This window comes from Chelon labrosus (genome assembly GCF_963514085.1).
Source record: "Chelon labrosus genome assembly, chromosome: 23".
Taxonomy (NCBI): Eukaryota; Metazoa; Chordata; class Actinopteri; order Mugiliformes; family Mugilidae; genus Chelon; species Chelon labrosus.
This window is the reverse complement of record NC_140356.1, coordinates 10,590,655-10,612,227: the sequence shown is the minus strand read 5'-3', so window position 1 is coordinate 10,612,227 and position 21,573 is coordinate 10,590,655. Positions and strand designations below refer to the sequence as shown.

General features: G+C 41.8%; 3 protein-coding genes across 4 annotated transcripts in view; 1 reads left to right on the top strand and 2 right to left on the bottom strand.

The window, feature by feature from the left end:
• The window catches only part of gsap (gamma-secretase activating protein), a gene marked incomplete at its 3' end in the record, with an annotated part of 38,705 nt that extends 25,565 nt beyond the window's left edge, over window positions 1-13,140 (top strand). For both annotated transcript variants that reach the window (XM_084573609.1, XM_084573608.1), the window contains exons 29-32: window positions 7,315-7,376; window positions 9,467-9,571; window positions 12,789-12,885; window positions 13,040-13,140. In XM_084573609.1, the coding sequence (XP_084429735.1) occupies window positions 7,315-7,376; window positions 9,467-9,571; window positions 12,789-12,885; window positions 13,040-13,140 (365 nt within the window). The remainder of the gene's footprint in view (window positions 1-7,314; window positions 7,377-9,466; window positions 9,572-12,788; window positions 12,886-13,039) is intronic.
• LOC311508696 (urotensin-2 receptor-like) lies at window positions 715-2,897 on the bottom strand. The gene is made up of 2 exons (XM_084573610.1): window positions 1,930-2,897; window positions 715-1,611 (listed from the first exon to the last, which is right to left on the bottom strand). The coding sequence occupies exons 1-2, from the start codon at window positions 2,314-2,316 to the stop codon at window positions 1,048-1,050; spliced, it is 951 nt and encodes a 316-aa protein (XP_084429736.1). The 5' UTR covers window positions 2,317-2,897; the 3' UTR covers window positions 715-1,047.
• A 3,276-nt stretch (window positions 13,141-16,416) lies between the features above and the next one.
• Window positions 16,417-21,573, bottom strand: part of ccdc146 (coiled-coil domain containing 146) — a gene marked incomplete at its 5' end in the record, with an annotated part of 48,562 nt that continues 43,405 nt past the window's right edge. Inside the window, 2 exons of the mRNA XM_084573869.1 lie at window positions 16,417-17,615; window positions 20,556-20,678. Coding sequence (XP_084429995.1) covers window positions 17,415-17,615; window positions 20,556-20,678 — 324 coding nt within the window. The 3' untranslated portion in view covers window positions 16,417-17,414. The remainder of the gene's footprint in view (window positions 17,616-20,555; window positions 20,679-21,573) is intronic.

The following is a 21,573-nucleotide window of genomic DNA, read 5'->3' as shown; positions in this document are numbered from 1 at the left end:
TCAAAACTGGATCACCTGTGTGACATTGTGGGTCAGTTGAATGTTTTTTCATCTCAGTTTTACCGTGTCTGGAAAGAAAAATAGTTGTAGTGTGGTGGTAATGTCCCTATAAGATTCCCAGTTCTGAATCCTATTAATTGCAAGACTTTAATATGCATTCATCAGTGGAACATATACAAACACTCACTCCAAAGTCCAATCTTAAAATCAAATTTTTCCACTTTATAAACATTATAAACATCCAGTGCTAACATCTGGTCAAAATATCAGTTTAGCTACCAAAATTACTAATGGCGTACACATTAGCCATAGCTGTACAGCTTTTACTGCTAATTAGCAGAGCTAGCATGCCAAACTGAGGTGGTGAAATTAGCATTGCCATTTGGAGTGTGATAATAGATACTTTAAAGCATCGCAAGTATGGCAAGTAAAGTCTACTAGCTAACCACCTAGCTTCCTAGGTAGTGTCTGCTACCTAACATCTCTAGGGTCTGCTAACTAGCTAGCATTCTCTGCAGCTGGTAGACACTGGGTACAGCTAACAAGATTTAAACTAAGAAGCTAGATACATTCGATTTTCATTTAGCCAGTTAAGTTTGTCGCAAATCACAAGTTTCTGTTTGTAGAATGTTCTTTTTATTTAGCCTCTTGAAAAACAAACAATCATGTTTTATCTGTTTTACGAGCCTAGAATGTCTTTGTACATTACGTGGTTTCTGTACAGACAAGAAAAGGCCAAAGTGTATGTAAAATGTACAGCATTGCATAAAATAATAGTTTGGAATTTAGAACTTCAGTAACTAATACATTTATATATATATATAATATATATATGATAGATATACAGAAGATATAGAAATCAACAGACACACCACTTGAAAAACATGTCAAGGAAATTTCTGTATTTATATTAAGTTGATACATTGAGTCTAAATTGCTTGATAAATTCAAACGGGGCCATACGTTCCCCTCCATTTTAATGTCTATCAAGCCTCATTAGTATGAAGGTGCTGAAAATGTGAAGCCATTCATAATTCAGGGAGCATATTAGGAGCTGTCATTAAGAGGCATGAGGAGTCTCTTTTTCGTAGTGGATCTGTCTTGCCTTTGATGTCGAGAGGCGAAGAAGTACAGGAATGGATTCATACAATGAATGGTAAAGTAAAAACATTCCATAAACATCAGCATCCGGCTGATACGAAGCAGTTCGCCATGGTCTCTGAGACGTGCAGTCACATAAAGCAAGCGAAGACTGAGAGGTAAAAAGCCAGCGACCAGGGAGACTAAGATGATTCGTATGAAGAGATTGGTAACCCTTGGCTTTTTCTTGTTAGACATTTGTGTTCGATGGACCCCCCTGACCAGCAGTACGTAACAGGACAACAGGACGAGATGACTGCAAACTACAAAAACAATGTAGATCATTTCCAGGATTGGTTCCATCCTCTGATTCTTGCATGAGTAAACGTCAGTAGGATTTCCGTCTTTGTATTTCGCTGTCAGAAAAAACACTACTGGAAGAGCCATAAGGCCTCCGAGTATCCACACAGAGGAGAGTAAAACACGCTGCCATGTCCGGTCCACCTTCTCCCACTTTTGGGGTTGAAGAACCTGGGAAATGAAATGGACAATTTTAGTTTGATATCTGCTGTTCTATGTCTTTGCTCTAATGCTCATGGATGTTGAACCTACATCATCCCACCTAGTGGGAACAGGTTTATTTGTCAGTGGTGTCAATCAATCCTGAAAAATATAAGTGGGTAACTTCATGCCAATGTATGCCAAGTCAAATGGAAGTTAAGACGTCTTTGAGCTTTGAGTTTTACAACTTAAAGGAAGTTGTGCATCGTCTGCAAATTGAAAATTTTCCTGGCGTAAGTTTAATGTTCTTTGTTTAAATCATCTTTCTACAAATTGGTAGTTTCATACCTGGTGGTACCTCTGAATGCTGATCATCACCCGAATATTTAGGCTTGAGTTGATGCAGAACACAAATAAGTAAAAGATAAACCGACAGGCTCCGTCAATTAAATGTACTCCATTGTAGAAAATGACCATGCCGACCAGCAAGCAGAGCAGGCAGAAGAGGTCTGACAGCGCCAGGTGGAAGAAGAGGCGCTGCGAGATGGAGGAGCCGCGCAGATGCCGACTGAGTTTGACTATCACGGCGATGTTAGCAGGAATACCAAACAGACAACAGACTACAATAACCACACCAGCAAGGATGTCCCAGGGTATTAGTATCGAGGAGTACAATGAGGAATTCGAGGCGGAGGTGTCCACCGAGGATCTGTTGATGCTGCCGTTGACAGTCATTGTGGAGTTGAAGGGAAAGGATAAAGAAGTGATGAGTCTTAAGCAAATCTGACAGGTGGAGATGCCTCTTCTCTTGCGTCGAGCTCACACTGTGTGACCTTGTTGTTTCTGTGAAAGGCTTTAGCTTGTTATATGTATCAGACGAGTGGTTTGTGGTCTGGTGGGGTGTGCATTTGAGAAGATTTGTTGCTGGCTTCTGTGCTGTCAAATGTATACTACCAGTCAAAAGTTTGGGCACACCCTCTCATTTAATGGTTTTTCTTTATTTTCATGATTACTTACATTATAGATTCTCCTTGAAGGCATTGGAAATATGAATAAACACGTATGGAATTATGTAGTAAACAAAAAAGTGTGAAATAACATGATTCATATTTTAGATTTTTCAAAGTAGCCGCCATTTACTTTGATTACTGCTTTGCACACTCTTGTCATTCTCTCGATGAGCTTCATGAGGTAGTCACCTGAAACAGTCTTGAAGGAGTTCCTAGAGATGCTGAGCACTTGTTGGCCCTTTTGCCTTCACTCTGCGGTCCATCTGATCCCAAACCATCTCGTTGGGTTTAGGTCAGGTGACTGTGGAGACCAGGTCATCTGGTGCAGCACTCCAACACTCTACTTCTTGGTCAAATGGCCCTTACACAGCCTGGAGGTGTGTTTGGGGTCATTGTCCTGTTGAAAAATAAATAATAGTCCCAACTAAACGCAAACCTGATGGGATAGCATGTCACTGCAGGACGCTGTGGTAGCCATGCTGGTTCAGTGTGCCTTGAATTTTGAATAAATCTCCAACGGTGTCAGCAGCAAAGCACCCCCACACCATCACACCTCCTCCTCCATGGTTCATGGTTGGAACCATGCATGTAGAGACCATCTGAGACCACCAAAGATCTTAAATTTGGACTCATCAGACCAAAGCACAGATTTCCACTGGTCTAATGTCCAGTCTAATGTCCATTCCTTGTGTTTCTTGACTCAAACAAATCTCTTCTGCCTGTTGCTTTTCCTTAGTAGTGGTTTTCTAGCAGCTATTTGACCATAAAGGCCTGACTTGTTGGATCAGTTAGTGTGCTATGGATCTTTATCTAGTTGAGAGGTAAAGTTCAAGACAGATGCCCCCTCACTATCTTTATCAATCAGTCTTTGACATGATGCCCTATCAACAGTTGAATCAATTATTACAAGTTGCCCAGTCCTGGATGCAGTGAAGCAACCTAAACCATGTGATTTCCATGGTCACAGTTGGCATTAGGTCCGTCTCCTGCATAGCCATCTTTAGTCTGCACTCAACATGTCTACTGTTACTCTGTCTTTGACTTGTATGTCTTGAACGCGCTATTCCAAAAGGTCTGAGCTGCCTATATGTTCACTGGTAAAGTTTTACTGAAGTTCTTTTTGGACAGCAAAGGCTTTTTCCTTCACACCTCTCGTGCAGGTTAAAGTCGTGCAACCTCTTTCTTATTGTGAGATCTGGCACTTTGAATTTATGGCACTTGGAGCTGATTTTCTTTACCGTGGAATGATTTATTTTCAACATATTTTCTTAATGTCTTGCCAACCTCAAAGGCATCCATGTCTTTTTTTTTTTCTGGAGGTCTTTAAGAGCTCTTTAGATTTTGGCAGATGAGGCTAAAGAATGCTTTTGTCAAACTCTATTTCTGTCGTCATACTTTTAAAATCCAATCCACGCATAGAGCTTTCCGGCCTGACGATTTGTAGCTTCGGTCATGTTTTGGAAAAGTCAAGAACTTCATCAAAGTAAAGAAATGAATGTACGTATTTTCCCTTGACTACACCAACTTAACATCAGCATGTTAGCGTGACACTAGCATTTATAGGACAAAGCACGACTGTAGTGTGGTACAGTCGCAGAGAGCTGCCAGCGTGGCTGTTCACACACTCTTGTTTACTTTCACTGAATACATGTTATTGGGGATGTTTATTAGGCCGAACATCTGTGCCATTTCTTTTAAACTAATGCTATTAGGTTTTCTTTTTAATCTGATGTTTTTACCTTAACCACAGTCTGACCTGTATATCACCTGTATGAACTACTTTAGGAAATACCCCAGAAACAGTCCTAGCTCATTTATGACCAGCTCTTCTACAGGGACTCAGTGTTTAAATTTTAATCTTATTTCATGATTTGCCTGTTTTAATTTTAATGTCTGCTTTTATCAAACACAACTTCTCATTGAGTATTTACTGTTAATATACCACAAAAATCTGCATATTTAACAGCTTTTGGAGCATCAGGACAGGAACTGATAGTGCATCAGAATCTGCTGATGTTTGTGGGACTGTGACTTTCACTTCACTTTCTTACAAATTGCACTTAAACTTCACAGACAGAATGCAAAATGTCTTTTCTGGATCTTCTTGGAAACGTCCCATTGCCACCCACAAGTTTAACTACTCCCAGCTGCGAACTGCAAATCTGCTTTGAGCATTTTATCGTGTACATCAACAACACAGACAGAAATTGGTAATCTGGTGTGAGTATAATTTATGTGTTCATGTTGTGTGTGAACACACCCGACACCTGCTCTGAATTAGTGTGTTGTCTGGATTTGTGTTTTTGCTCTCCACACACTTTTCAATTTTTTCAATTCAATTCAATTCACTTGTGTCCAATTAACCTGCTAGCTAACAAAGCATGTTAGCTAAACATAAGTAAGCTAGCTAGGAGTCTCATTGACCTTTCTGCTGCTTATCTGGGTCTAGGCCAAGCATCATTCTTATTCGATATAGCTGGGACGCAAAAATTAGATAAATACAAATCTATTCACTTAAATAAATAAATCTGCTGCCACCTGTACATGCAGAAAAAATATATATCGGGAAACAACGTTAAACTAAACCTTTAAAAACAGGTCACACTGTAGAGCTGTGGCCAGCAGTAGACCAAGTTATCTGACTTCTCTGAGTTATTACATTACTAGTTCAACACATGAAATACGAAACACATGTTTTCTCATTGTTTGTATCAAGAGTTGAGGGCAGGTTAGGGGTTTAGGGGATTTGGGGGGCCTCACTCAAAGTCACTGATATTGTGTAAGTCTTGGTGCTGATTTCATTCCATGGAATGTGCATTGTTCAAAGGTTGAACATTGCGACTTGGCACAGAGATCAACTGAACCAAAAATATCAGGCCCTCATCGGTACTCTTGGTTTGGTCCTTTGTCATGAACCGAACAAACAAAGATCCTGGAAGATGTAGTGATTATTTAAAGCGGTAACTTCAAAGTGAGCTAAAGGGATCTTTCAAGACTTTGAAGTGAGAAAGGTTTACGTGACACTTCTCCCCAGAGATTAATCAAATGTCACTCTCTTTGTTTAATCTTTTTGTATTTGGGGTAATTAGTTGGGCAAGTGTGTACTTATTGAAAGGATATACAAACCTGCTGTCACCCCAATTCATCCACTCTGAGTTCTGACCTCTCAGGTTTTTCCCATGACACATTTTCATAGTCCACATAAGTAACAGCTAAACTAAGATGGTGAACGTAGTGGACGCTAACACTTGCTGATTAGCACAAGAGAAGCTGAGGCTGATGAGGTGTTTAAAACTCGGACCAGATGACAGAGCTAGAGACAAAATCAAAGGATCACAAAAGTTATTACGATTAATTTACAGGGGAATACGAACATCTGTGCCAAATTTCATGGAAGTCAGTTGTGAAGTTGTGAAGACATCAACAAAAAAAACTCACAGTGGAACAAGAGGAAAAAGCAGGAGATCACAAACCATGAATGTCAGTTGTAATACATCTAGTAGTTGCCTGGATATTTTAGTCTGGACGCAGGAGGTTGTTGCAAACTCTACCTCTCATGTAGCCAAACAGCAGCTGGTTGGTTCAGTCAGCGTCCTATGAGGAACAGCTATTGGCCAAATTTAGCTCCATCCAATCATCTGCCATGTATTTTTTGAAAGCACCTACCAAACAGTCTCTTTTGACCTCTGAGGTGGTTCTGTGTAACAAAATATTGAACAGGTCGCGCTACCAAAGCGGTAGACCAACCAGTCAGCCCCGTCTGCAGACTGACATTTACCGTCCCTGCATCCACACAACTAGCGTTGCGACGACTTCTGCCTGTGGTGACAGTTGTGCTACATCTGGGGCAGTTAAGATAATCAGGTGAAGCAGCTGCAGTAACGGTGGCCTGAAGCATATTTGTATTATGGCGATGAAGCCTCATCTGTTTTCTGGATATCATCAAAAACATGCGTGCTAGGCGCCGGGTCAGGTTGGCCCACATTGGCAGCACGCTTGGCTGCGGCGGCTCAGGACTAACCCTCCATCCGACCATGTAATTCTGTTGTATAATGTATAGTATATGTTGTTTTGTGACAAATAAAGCACTTAACCTTTACCTTATTAGTCACTCTATGGAGGACAGAAGCTGACATAATTAGGAATAAATAAATTAAAAGACTCAATAAATAAATGTATACGCCATTAAATACTATTTAAAATAGATGTCGGCATTAATAAATTAGTAAAAATATTAATTCATCTGTTTATTGGCTTTCCAAATTAATTGTGTATTCATTAATTGCTTCATTTTTCTATTTTTATTTAAATATATGCTTCCCTTTGTATAGATCCCTATTTGATTCCACAAATGTCTTTATTTCCATTATTTTTTTTTTTATACATTTCTTAAATGGGGGACTGTCACTCCCGGCGTGTCACGGAGCAAATGTTTCGCCTTGTGGTTGATGAACCTCAGAGCCAGGCCCACATCAGAAAAGGCTACCTTAAGCAAGGTTTTATTATTTTTTTGTATTTCGACGGGTCCGTTCCTACAGGTCGGTCAGCAGAACGGCTAGAAAATCTGAGACGACCGTATTTAAGACTCCTGAATCCTGTTTTCTCCATTTAATTGGACGAAAAGTGCAAAAAGAGGAAGTGTAGCGAGCCCTCCCGTATGCTCTTCTTGAAAAGATAAATTAGCACCATGTCTTATCCCCTTCTCCTCTCTCCTTGTGTTTAGATTTGGACAACAGTGATGCCAACGAGAGGCTGAAGTTCAGCGTACTGAAGAGACTCCCTGAGGTACGTTCGAATGATAACAGTCATCCAAATGGAGTAGTCCAGGTGAGGAGCAGAACAATGCACAAGGTTGTTATAATCTATTAATGAGAGGGAAATGTTGATCTTTCCTCAAATGGCTTTCTCCCCAAACTTTCCATTCTGGTCCAATTAAGAGTTTGAAGTTATTTTAGGTCTCATCTCCCTCAAGCCCCCCTAAAGCCAATCACGAAGCACTTGTGTAACCAGCTGCTACGTGTGTGTGTGTGTTGGGGAGGGGGTTGCGTAGATAGTTATCTACCTAGTCTGTGTTTATGTCCTAACCCTTGTGTAACTTCCACGTGTTCCTGTGTGGTTCCAGTATATTTCTAACAGTGTGCTCCGTCCGCACCGTGATCACAGGAATGTCGAGTGTTTAGTGTCTCCGTTCCGTTTCCTGCCTGTCAGACTTTTTGTTGCGGGGGTTTGGCAGGCGGGAGAAATTTTGCAGGTTCACGCTTACCCTCACACACACACACACAGAGTTAGGAAACATTTGGACCTCGAGTAAATCAGTACCCATAATTATTCTCATTATATATACTGTATGTGCGTAACCCCTCAGGGAACTCCATTAAACCTTTATATTGTGACTCACATTTCTGCACTAACAGACACACAAGGGACCATGAGGCGGTGGAGGCAGCTCTTTTGTACATTTATATACTTAAATTATGAACGTTAATTATGTATAAATGGAAATAAGTTGCGCCGCGCTGAATCAGTTGCAAATACCGTATTAACAGCCAGTAGCTGCCAGGTGGTAATGTTGATGACCACATTAACCTCGCTAATATCCAATCTGTATAAATCAAAGAGGTGAAGATGGAATATGGCCGACATGTCTGACACGGCACTTAATAATAATAATAATAATAATAATAATAATAATACCAGTTTAAAGAAATACGAGAATTTCAAATAGCAAAAGCCACACTGCATGACTAATCGTTGCCGTTCACACCTGCGTCCGTCATGCGTCTCCAAGGTCTCCAGATGGGCTTGCCTCTGTTCTCCAGAAGTTTGACGAATGCCATGCACAGTTATTACATCAGTCTGTCACCAGAGAAGCCACAGACATGTTTGATTATATAATGTACACCGATCAGGCATAACATTATGACCACCTTCCTAATCTTGTGCAGGTCTCCCTTGTGCCTCCAAAACAGTTGTGACTCATCAGAGAATGAACATGGGCCTTTTAAGGGTGCCCTGTGGTGTCTGGAAACAGAATGTTGTTAGTGGGTCCTGTGAGTTGAGGGCAGGGGCCTCTGTGGATCAGGTCTGTTATGTGTGATTCTGTGTCAGGCTGCATCCTGCTGGGGATGGCTGCTGCCATCAAAGTCATATCCAAAAAATTGACACTTGAACATGCATCAACATTATATTAACCACCTGAAATGACAAATTATTTGAAGCATAGTTCAGTGTTTTAGTTCGGCCCAAGTCCCATCCACTAACATGGAGGAGGCGGAGCTTATGACCTATACTGCAGCCAGTCACCAGGGGGAGCTCTACTTGCTTTGGCTTCACTTTTGAGGAGCTGTCCCGCGTCTATCTTTATACAGCCTATGGTGCTGACTCCTTTTACAAATCCCCCCAGTTAATATCCATTGTTAATTTCCGACAGCTGCATATTAATGATGAAAAAAAAAAAAATGTCTGTTGAGCAACTTAAGTTGAGTCCTTATCTAAGACTTGTCTGGTTTCAGCTCTGGGAGAAACACAATTCTTGATACAATTCAGGAACTTTTTTTTTTTTTTTTTTTATCAGCTTGGCAGTACGTTTGAAGCAGGCCCCCAGGGAAGCTGCATTTTTACTCCTTGTCAGTCACACCTCCAGTGTGCGTTTGCTTCATATTCATATTTATTACTGTGGAGTGTATTGCTCAACACGGAAAAATACAATTTCTCTGGAACCCCTCATTAGCAGTCCACTCCCCTGTAATGGCTTTGTGTTCCAGTTGGCAAAATAGAAAGGGACAGATGTTCACATGCTTTGGGGATTTTGTTTAGCTACATGCCTAAATTGTAAACTCTATTGTGCATGTGTGTGTGTGTGTGTCTGTGTGCAGCCTATGGTGCAGAGGATCTACCATATGTGGGATCATCCTGTCAGTTCAGCCTCAATCTCCAGAGATTATGTCAGGACTCTGCTGGAGAAACCCAACAAAAATAAGGTAACAGAGAACGAGTGTGTCGCACACGCTGCACTCGCTCTCTTTCTCATACACTTCAGAATGCAAACACAAAAAGGTGGAGCCGAACGTCCATGGAGAATAGTCTCCGGAAGAAAAATAAAAGTAAAAACAAATTGCATGGAAACAGTCTGTGATAACTATAGTGATGTCACATTTTGATAGTAGATAGAATTCAGGTGGTGGACCCAAACAGTTGTGAGGCCTCTCTGAGGGAAACTCTCCACGAGGGAGTTCCCTTGAGAGCTATAGGCAGGAGTCATTTTTGTTCCTATTTGCATTTACACTGCAAATAGGACTGCTGAAGTGTTGTAATGTTTGGCTGGTGGCTGGTATAGCAGCATGAGATAAAAGCCTAGACTCCACTGTTGGTCCATTTCTCTGTTTTTGGTTTCTTTTCTTTTTAGGGGGGCTGATGCTAAGAGCGTAACATTTTACCAGTCTTTATATGTTTTATTATAAACTACATTCATGCATTCAACCATTCAAGTCTAGACAAACTACTGTATGTGAAGTGTTCATCTATACTGGTAACGTAGCCACCCTGAAGTACTAGCTAAAAACTGAGCTCTAAGAACTACAGTTGTTCTCAGTTCCTGCACTGCAGAAGAACAAACATGGCATACTTCCTCGGATGGTTATAGTACCAATGAAGAAGTTCAAGGGTTTCAAAGTACCTGTTTTTCAAAAGCAATAAGACAACAGTTTCATCAAATAGCAAATTAACCCGCTGCTAGCCACTCTAGCTAGCATGCATTGTTGTGTTAATGCTCGCAGTTACGCTAAAGCTGATGGAAATGCCATTCATTAAGCAAGTATTGGTGATTGTAAACTAAAGTATTCTCAAATTAGCTAATGAGCTTTCCTCAGTTTAATATTAACAGTTTTTTAAAGCAATAAGACAAAAATCCTGTCTCCCTGTCTCACATCAAATAGCAAATGAAACTGCCGCTAGCCACTCTAGCTAGCATGCATCATTGTGTTAATGCTCGCAGTTACACTAAAGCTGATGGAAATGCCATTCATTAAGTGAGTATTGGTGATTGTAAACTAAAGTATTCTCAAATTAGCTAATGAGCTTTCCTCAGTTTAATGTTAACTGTTTGTTTGTTGGGACCATTGGTGAGACAGTAGGACTTCATACCTGCCAACTTTTCAAAAAACCTTGGAGTGAGATTTTCGTGGGTGACCAAAATTATGCCGTGCACGCAGTCACACAAATTGGTGGCTCAGATATTAGATAATTGGAATTAATTTGATGTTGTACCCATGTTGTACCCTGCATTCTGGTGGTTTGTGGGGAGGTCCAAAGCTGTTGATAGGGGCAGCCCACTGAAGATGGACAATATTGGTTACATTCTGTGAAGCAGACATAGCTGAAGGTCCACCCCCAGGAGATTTTGGATTAAGTAGATGTGGTTTCCAGCATTCTAGTGCATTTTTGGGCGGTCTGCTAAAGATGTGCAATACCTGAACTTATTCTGATTCATGTTTGGCATCATGACTTGTAGGTCTTGGTCTGTAGACTTGAGCTGAACATTCAACCAGAAAACTATCGGTGTGCCTAAATGACAATAAAGCCTTATTCATAGATCAGTGTTTAAGATTTGACCTAGGTAGGTTGATTGATATTTTGATAAAAATGGTATTAAACTAATTCTTAACTAAAACCTAACCTATGTTGTGAATAATTGTATTCTTAAGAGCACTTAATGATTTATGTTCAGCCAAAAACGACACAACATTAGTTAGGGAGGGACATTATTCTTCATTCAAAGTCTCCCACCACATGGTCCATCAGAGACAAATAAAGTGCAACAAATAAAGTGCTTAAACAGTACAACTTTTTCAAGCAATAAAACAGATGAATGCATTACAAAAATAGCTAAAATGAGGCATAATCAGTATCAGATGCAGATCAGGAGCTGGGTAAAGTCCTTGTCTATGATCTGTGTGCAAGGTTCTGGCCTAGTCTCAGCTCAGATTCTCTTCTTTATCAGACTTCTCAAAGTGGTTTCTGGTTTCTCCTGCTGTCTTGGGGGTCTCTGTATCTCTTATTCTGTCTACTTCGGGGTGCAGGCATAGATAGTAAAGGGGTGCACTGCAGGTGTAGCGCAGCGCAAAGGTTCAGGGGCGCTCATCAGCGCCATCTACCGTCGTGGAGTTTGAAAAGGAACGGAAGAGTCTCGGAGTAAGATCGGATTTTTAATTTTTTTTTGCGTGAGAAATTGGATGTGTGGCGTGAGTGCGTGTGAAAACAGGCAAAACCGTGTGTCACACGGCGAAAGCGTGAGAGTTGGCAGCTCTGGGACTTGTGGACTGTTAAAGTGGCTTTTTCAGCAACAGACTCTTTGGCGGTCTGTATTAAACATGTTAAAAAAAGTGACCCAGATTTAAATGGTCATAGTGTAATGCTATTAGCTAATTCCACTCAGCTAATTGGTTGGCGGTGAGAGCTTGTGACATCTAGTTTTGGTGTGGTTTTTACTTTTTTGTATGTATACTAGTAGCTATAGTGCTTCATTCATGTTTTTGACCTGGAGTAGACCTATGTCACTAAATGTTCCTCTTGTGCTGGGAGTAGGAGTCCTAACAACTCTAACAGTTTTCAGTTCCTGGAATGCAGACATTTAAAAATTGAGCACTTCCTCAATCAGTTACAGGAAATAATAAAAAGTTCCCACAGTCTTAAAGCCAAGGATCTTATCAAATAGCTGCCAACCATGCTAGCATGCTTCACACCCATTACAGCTGGAACTGAGTACACAGATTAGCTTAAAATGTTCTTCAAATGTGAGGACTCCCTGTTAATACAAAGACAAAATGTTTGGAACTGTTTTGACGTTTTCCCTCCACAAAAAGTTCCCTTTTCCGCAACATAACACTCAATTAAAGTAAATGTTCCCTCTGGCGTTCTCCATCAAACCGTGACCCCAGATGTAAAGGCACATAACGCTTATTGGCAAACTCCAGTCAGCTAATTGGCTGTGATTGAGAGCCGGTGACATTTTGTACATTGTGTGCAGCGACAGAAGCGAATCTGCGGCTGGCTAAAAAGGTAAACCGCAGCCAACTTTATCTGTAAGAAGAGCTAAGGTGACTTGCCTCTGAGTTTGCTTCAGATTTGTCTTGACAGTGTGTATCCTAGAAAAACCTGCAGAACCCAGAAGTTGTGTTTTTGTGTTTCCTTCCTCCTCAGGGATTTGCATTCACCGGCAAAGACAAGCCCAGCTTCAGACCCGAGTTTCTGCCTCTTACCTACCTGGCAAAAAAACTCTCTGATATAGAGGAACAAGGTAGTGTATATATATATATATATATGTGTGTGTGTATCCTGCATGGTTTTAGATACAGAGGCCTATGGAGGATTAAGATAGAATGCATGCTTGGTCAAAATGTCTGTGTGGTGTTATAGCCTCTCAAAGAAGCTCTATCTCTCTCCGGCGCCAGCTCTCAACCCATTCGAGGAGCAGGAGAACGTGGACGCCAGGTTTGTGGAGGAGACGGCTCTGAAGCAGACGCTAATACTGCTGGGCTTTGAGGAAAAATGACGGATGGGGAAGGGCGGGGAGGGACGCCGGGGCGGATGGATTGAGGGAGAAACAGATGAGGAGGAAAATGCGTTTGAGAGAGGGAACAGTCATCATCGGCTTGGCCTTGAGGACAAGTACCGCGTGGATGGATGGCGGGAGGACGCGGGGCGAGGAATGAAAGATGAGCGGAAAGATTGAAAGGCAGAGCGCTCATAAACAAGTTCTCAGTGTTTGGTGACAAATTAGGGAGGAGACGGAGGGGACGCTAGATGGATGGAGGCGCCCGGACTCAAAGGCACTACATGAAAATCTCCACCTGCTTTTCAGGAAACACTTTGAGAAACAAAATTAAAATACAACGCCGTTGAAACTCCAATTTTGGGGGAACATGCTTTTCAAACTTAAAATCAATAACAGCAGGCAGCTATTTATTAGAGCTCTGTATCAGCGTCTCCGCTCGCTTATCCTCTCATGCTTCCGGTGATGCAGCCTCACCCCATCCGCTGGACTGCATGGCGACAAAAGCCGCGCAGGCCGAGAGGCTCGGAGCCAGTCAGGTTCCAGCATCGACCTCTGCAGCAGAGCGGGAGGCTGCAGCCAGATATTTAGGTGATTATTACTGAATCCAAATGAGATTACGAGGAGCTTTACAGTGATTCATAAGATTTGTATGGGATGTCAATAAACGCCTGGTTTGAATAATGCGTCGTAAATCAAGTGCGAGACCTTCCCTGTAAATAGAAGACTAGTTTTGTTGTGGTGGCGTGTTCACAGTCCTTGTTTGTTTGATTATCGACCCCCTCCCTCGACATCTGGCACTAAATTCCAGAGATTATTTACATCTCGTGTTTCACCTCCATTGTGCAACTCAGAAAGAAGGGATTTCTCCAGAATCTTTACATGTTTACACTAAAAAGAAAAAAAAAAGGAATGTAAAATGGATTGTAAATAAAAAGATTTTTCCAAGATTATTGTATTTCTTCCTCACTTTTCGGACTTGTCTCGCTGTTTTCATTTCCTTTCAGGCATGAATAAATGAGAGTCAATGATCTCAGCTCGCAGTCAAAAAGCGTGAAAAGATCTAGAAGGGAGGAGGAAGACGAGGAGGAAGTGAGCTCTCAGATTCTTGAGAGTACCTAAGTGTTTTGGACAGACTCAGCAGTCAGGAAATATCCGTCACCGCACACGCCGAGTCACATTTAATGAAGAGCTCACGTGCCCATCTCACAGTCTTTTCTTTTCTAGCTCCGTCACCTTTGGCCTCGGATCGTTTCTCTTCTATTTCCTCTGTTAATCGTGAATGAATCACTCAAGACACCTGACTGCCTCCTCCGCACTCCTGTTACGCAGTCCGTGTTATGCAGCCAGCTAACAGTCGGGGGCTAAGTTAATCTGACAGCTCGCAGCATCAGCCTGCAATGGATGATCACACGCGCACACATCGCTGGGTCACATCTTAGGAAGTCGACTCACGCAGTGCGTAGTTCAAACTCAGTTTAACGCCGTGTGCGCCAGTCGTTCCCAGAATGTTTTGCCCCCATCATGGAGCTGATTGTTTCGTTTTCCACAATCTATTCATTACTTATAGCTAATTGTTTCCAGTACGCACACATGCTCACAAGCTGAAAAACATGCTGACACTCAAAACCCATAGGTGGAAGAACGAACCAGTACAGCAAAGTTCAGATACTCAGCCACAACATTAAAACCACTGCCAATCCAGTGTTCTGCTGGGAAACGTTTGGACCTGGCATTCATGTGGATGTTATTTATACATGTTCCACCCACCTAGAGCAGACCAGGCCCCCAACCCATAGCAATGACACTCCTTGATGGCAGCAGCCATCCCCAGCAGGATGCAGCCTGACACAGGCACTTTACGAACAACTCAAAAAAACATGAAGAACAGCACAAGGTGTTGACCTGGCCTCCAAATTCACTAGATCCCAAACTGATCAAGTATCCACAGATCCACAGAGGCTACTCCCCTCAACCCATAGGACCCAAAGGCCCCCCAATAACAACATTGTGTTGCCAGACACCCTCAGAAGGCCCATGTCCATTCTCTGAGGAGCACAAGGGAGACCTACAGAATATTAGGAACATGGTCATAATGTTATGCCAGATCGGTGTAAGTATTGGCTGCAAAATGGTTAAATGGTTTGGTCCCTCTGAGTTACTTATACCCCATTTTATATACAGGGATGGAAGAGAAATCTGAGATGGGAGTACAAACAACAAAGTTCTGATCCACAAATATGTTTTTCGGTTTTTGGACATCGATTTTTGTTGACATGTTTTGAACATTTTTTCAAATAAATGAGTAGTCTCGTTGGGCGGCACAGTGGTGTGGTGGTCAGGACTGACGCCTCACAGCAAGAAGGTTCTGGGTTCAAATAAATACAGGCCTTTCTGTGTGGAGTTTGCATGTTCTCCCTGTGTCTGCGTGGGTTCTCTCTGGGTACTCCAGCTTCCTCCTGTGGTTAACTGGTGATTCTAAATTGGCCATAGGTGTGAATGTAGCAGCAAGGGAGGGAGGACCCAAATACAAGACCCAAAGGCGCTGCATGGATGGCAGTGTAATAAAATCCCCACAAAAATGGTCAAGATCAAACAACAAGGACAAACCACAAGGAAAAACCAAAGACGTAACAGCACAGGAGAAATATAACAGAACAGAGGCAGCTAAACAGGGTTAACATCACAGACAACTTGAGAGAGAGAGCAAAGGGAAAGACAGGGCTTTATATACACAGAGGGGCCAACGAGACACAGGTGAAACTAATGAGGGCGGAGCCACAAGGAGAAACCAATCAAACAATCAAGGGGGAAAACACAGGAAGTAAAGCGGGATGAGAAAAGATAAAGATACTTTTACACATTACTTTGTACCTAGTTTGAACTACTTAGTCTCATATTCTAGTGTTTTTGAATCATTTGAACCTTTATCGAAATTAAACCATGAATTTAGAGGGAAAGAAGAAAATCAACAACTCAGGCAACTCCACACTGCTTTTTGTATCAAGCCAAAAAGGTTGAAAATGTAGGTTTAATCCTTGAATATGTTTTTACGTGTTTTGTAGTAGTGGACTGGAAGCATACAGTAGAATAAAATGCTAATACACAAGAACACTTCCCAAGGCTACTTTTACCTCAAGCTGAAGTCAGATGAAAGAAAGACCTCCAATCATATTTTTAAAGCTTCAAAGACTTTGAGATTTGTTTTTGGTCCCTAGCAACTAAGTCTGAACTTCAGATCTCCTCTAAAGAGCTCCTCTACAGCAGATGCATTTGAGAAGATTAAAGGGAGAAAACACAACAAAGTTCTGATGTACAAATCTGTTGATTTGACGTCCAGTCATGTTCAGACTTTGGACATTATCCATTTTGACAAACTCTTATAAAAGTAACTAAGGATATCAAATAAGTGGAGTAGAGTGGCAGTATAAAGTAGTATAACATGGAAATACTTAAGTAAAGCACAAATACCCAGAATGTGTTCTGACTGTGGCCAAAACTACTTTTACCTCAGGGTAACATCAGACGATAGACAGGCTTCCAATCATTACTTTTTATTTAGCTTCAAAGACTTCTGACTTTTTTTTGTCACCAGTAACTAACTTTAGAGCTCCACTTTTATCCATTTTCTCTTTGACTCTCCTTCTGCCATCACTCGTTTCTCTTCATTTAAATTCTCCTCTATCTCCCCCCTCTGTCATTCTCTATGCTCTTTTATTGCTTGAGCTCCCTCTCTATATTTACATTTATCATTTCAGGCATTAAGAAGGCGCTGCTAGCCTTGCGTGGAGCTTTAAACCCATTACAATTTATTCAAGGATTACAAGCATGAGGGATGAAACAACAACACAGCCGTGGCGTGTGTCCCTGAGAAATGAACTGACCTTTTAGAGAAAGGTAGTCATAACGTGTTAGATAAGAGCAGGAATTAATATAAAACTCCACTGGTGGACATGATGTAAGTATGCATTTTAATCTCCACTGTTCTCTTCCGCTCTCTTGCAGTATTTGGTGTTACTGCAAGCTGAGTGTAAACAAGCGTATTGCCAGTAAATTTAGAAAAAGGAGCTAAAATTGCAACCAGATGCCTTCCACAAGCTCACATGAGCAAACAGCAGTGGTATGCTGGTCAGTGAGCGCACAAACAGAAACTACTTTATTTATTTATCGAGTTAAGTGTTTCTGAAGAATGAAAACGGTGTTGATTATGGTAAACAGGAAGTTTATGAACACACAGAAGTCTTAATGTGGATACAAGCGGTATATGTTGCGTTCTATATCTCTAATGGTTTGAGTGTGGGTTTGCGGATGTGCCTCATGTTGGCTCCCGGCTGCGAGGGTTTGAAGGGGGCCTGAGCTCCGTACGGTTTTGGCACCGGAAGCTGGTCGTTCTGGGGAATGTACGCGTTGGGACGGGCTTCAGCTGTGGTGTACTCGCCATTAGGCAACTGGTTCCTTTCCTCCTCTTCAGCAAGCTGCACACACACACACACACACACAGAGGAAAACAGTTTTAATATTTAATGCATGATTGCATGACCTTGGCCTAAATACTTTAAATTTTAAATTTTCCTGAATTTGAATAAAGTAAATGGAATAATGAATGCATTTTTAGATCTCAAGACAAACAGAAAAAGTAGAGAGCATGAGGGGTCAGAATCAAAGGGCTGATTAAAGTTTAACTGAAAATATACGCACATGATCCACAGATGATACCAACAGGAAGTCTTGTCTTGTACAGAACAACAATGTTGAGTAAAAACTACTATTTTTCTCTTCTAATTATAATTTCAATGTGTTCATGGTGGCGCAGTGGTTAGCGGTTAGCGATGTAGCCTCGCAGCAACAATGTCCTTAGTTCAAACCATTTGTGTGTGGAGTTTCTGTCCCTGTCCCTTATGCGGTAGCGGGCCCGTCCCAGGTGCACCTGATGGCAGCCCTGTGGCCCTCGACAGGATAAGTGGTTATAGATAATGGATGAATATCGCTTTGGGTGAATGTGGAGTTCAGAAAAACATTGTGTAAATGCTCACATTTTACCAAAGTGACTTGCATTTTGCCTTCACATTTATATAAAAAAAAAACTTTTACGGAGTTACTGCCTTGCAAAATTCTTTACGCAGACTGACGCTGTATGGTTCTTACTGCCAGACAGCAGCTGTTGTTGTTGGTACCATATGTCCTCGGGGTGATCTGATCTCGCAAGTTCGCAGAGAGAAACAGATCTACATATAGTAAAACGTAAACTAACTATAGTATATACACATCTGGTCATTTCTGTTATAGAGTAACATTTCTGTCTTGCATGTTCTTCCTGTGTCTGCGTGGGTTCTCTCCGGGTACTGCGGCTTCCTCCCACCTTCCAAAGACATGCTTGTCAGGTTAATTGCTGATAATAAATTAGCCGTAGGTGTGCGTGTCAGTGTGAACGGTGGTCTGTCTCTCTGTGTTAGCCCTGTACCCCGCCTCTCGCCCAATGACAACTGGGACAGGCTCTAGCCCTCCTGTGACCTTCCAGAGGACAACTGGTTACAGAAAATTAATGAAATACTGTTTTATATTTTATACACCCTATAATTTCAAATGTCAATTGGCGGAGTGTATGTACTGCACATGGAATTTGTTCTCTCCATTTAAGCCACCCATTTGTACAAGGAGAGAGCACTGAGCACTTGGAGCAGCAGATGCATACAGGCATCTAGGGAGCTGTTTCAGGGGTCACTGGAGCCATGGGATGACACCTTTGCATTAAGTAACCTGTTTGTTAGCTTGCTAAACCGTTAGCCTCCATGGCTTCTAGACGCCGACAGTTACAGACCTGCGCAGATGCTACCACTCAGGGCTGGAGCTCACGATCAGAACATGAGACTGGTAACATACTATTGGGATTTCATTACGAGGCATCAAAAATAGCTCTGCACGCAATTGAATCATCCTACAACTAATCAGAGCCATTTAGTTTTAAATAAATTAAACTCCACAGCGCTCAGGCGATGTGCACGACTACGTTGCCGTTACCCTTCTGTCCTTCAACACATAAAGCTCATCCAAATGATTTAACGGGCCCGGCAGATCTTTGTCGGACCATAATCAGCTCCCCACGGAGCAGTTTCAGACCAAGTTTCTGCCACAAAGGATTTTGGGCTGGGAAGTTAGTCTGGCTTCCAGACCAGTAATCATCCACACTGTCTGTACTTCCAAAAAAGGTCCATAAAGATCACTTTTGGGAAGTGACATCATTTTTTTTCAGCAGTAATTCAGCAGAAACACGTGGCATCTGCACACAATTTCTCCACCCCTAGGTAAACGATATAAAAATATAAAATTGTCTCATTTTACATTTAAAGCTGTGGGCAGATTAAACAATGAGACTGAACACTGCTAAAGCATAATAACGTGTCAGCTGGGTCAGAAGCCAGGCTGTTTCCTTTTGCTTCCACTCTTCATGCTAGGCTAATGCTAACTGCCTCCCGCTCCTGATCCAGACTGACCTTACGGTTTTCATTAAGATGAATTCACTGGGATCATATTATATTTTAGGTGTTGCGTGAATTTTATGTTTCCACGGTTTACTGAATACCGACAGTGGGTGGCAAATTTGATTTGAATCCAGTGTGGCTGATGGATAAATTTTTAACCACGGCGAACACTTCCAAAAAAATAAATAATAATTTTCAAGCGTGCCCACGTCCCTATGACTTTCACCCAGCAACAGCATGCAAATGAACTGTGTATAAATCTCATAGAGACTTCAAAGCGATGGCGATTTTCTCATGCATATGAACAGTTTATCCGCTGGCATGTGATCTAAGGGGTGCACACAAAACAAGGAAATATTGCTTTGAATGCAAAAAAATATCAAGAACTGCCAACGAATAAACAGGAAAAAAAACATTTTCAGGAGATGGAAATGCAGGATTAACAATGACTCTCGAAATTCATTTCAATTCCTGCAGGGTTCTTCGTATTTTTTTAGTCATGCATTGTCGTCGCAGAGCATTGTGATGTCCTCTAGGACCGGCGGGTAGAGACAGAAATAAATGTGAGAAAAAACAGATCAGTGTAACAACAGACCACAGGCAGCTGGACTGGTTTCAGCCACAACTGATCCCGGTATGTGTGCCTTTCTTGTGTAGACAGCCGCTCCTCCTGTTTGTCAGCCCTTCTGCCCATCATATCCTGTGTTTGTGCATGTGCTAAAAACAACCCTACTTCCTGTCTAGTCTCTGTGGGTAAGTAGTTTTCACCCACACCTACAGCAGCCCCTTTTGTCCTGCAGAATCTTAATCGATTCCTGCGCGTCTTGTCCCTGCTACATTTCTCCTCTTTTGTCACTCTGTCTTCTTTTCTTGGCCCACGGTGCTTTAATCAATTTCTGACCAGTGATCTTTGTGTGTCTCCGTGTGTTTCTTTACCCTCGCTCTCTGCTCTTTGTCCCTCTGCCTCCTCTTTTTGTCCCGGAGCATCCTCCTCCACTCATCCTCTATCTCAGGGTAGGGTGGCAGGCCCTGCTCCAGCCGCCGCTGGCACCTGTCCATCTGGAAACACAGGAGCGGTGCAAGAAACATTCACTTTGTATTCCTTTCACTCCGTCCACTCTGCACTCTCCTGGCTCGATTCAATTCCAACTGCGCCCCCAAACAGATGGTTGTATTAGTGTCAGAATCTGGGCAAAGTTATGTCTCTGCATTTTCCACTTCGAGGTGTGTCTGCGGCGCGCTGCAGGCATACATCAGCTGCAGGGATTCTTCGGGTTATTAACACAAATCTCTTGAAATATTTACAGGGCATGAGGGAAATCCACTCATTTTAGTTGTTTAATTTTTTATCAAGACAGAAAGCTGTGGGACTTTCTGTTCGAAACGGTGTCAGAATTTTAACGGTTCTTGCTTAAATGATGATTTGGCTGATGGCTTTTTCACCTTCCCTCACAACATTCTCAAAAGCCCTGGTGGCTGGTCATTTTCACACTTCAACCAAACTTAATAATGCTAACTCAATAATAGTATCGGTCGCTGAGGCGCTAAAGCATGCCTTATTTATTCCGAATGGAAACGTATCTCAAATACTAAGAGATCAATATACTTTGACCTGCTCCCTGCAGAGCTGATATTATAGAATTTAAATGAGAAAAATATGAAACTATAAAAAGCACAGGATTTGTATGAGGAAAATGTGCTCATGTTACTTAAGCTAAGCTAAAGCTTCACCGTTTTTAGCTATAAACAACAACAGACGAATGTTACAGAAGTTAAATCTCCTCACACAACAGTTTACACAAAGGTTAACTCACTGTGGATGAGATGTTCAGTCCTTTGAACACCGGGAAGAGCAGGAAGCAAATCTCAACATAACTTAAGGCTCAAATGTTTAAAATGGAATTCTTGTTGGTTGCTATAGTTACAGCAACAGCAACATGCTAACGCTAACTGT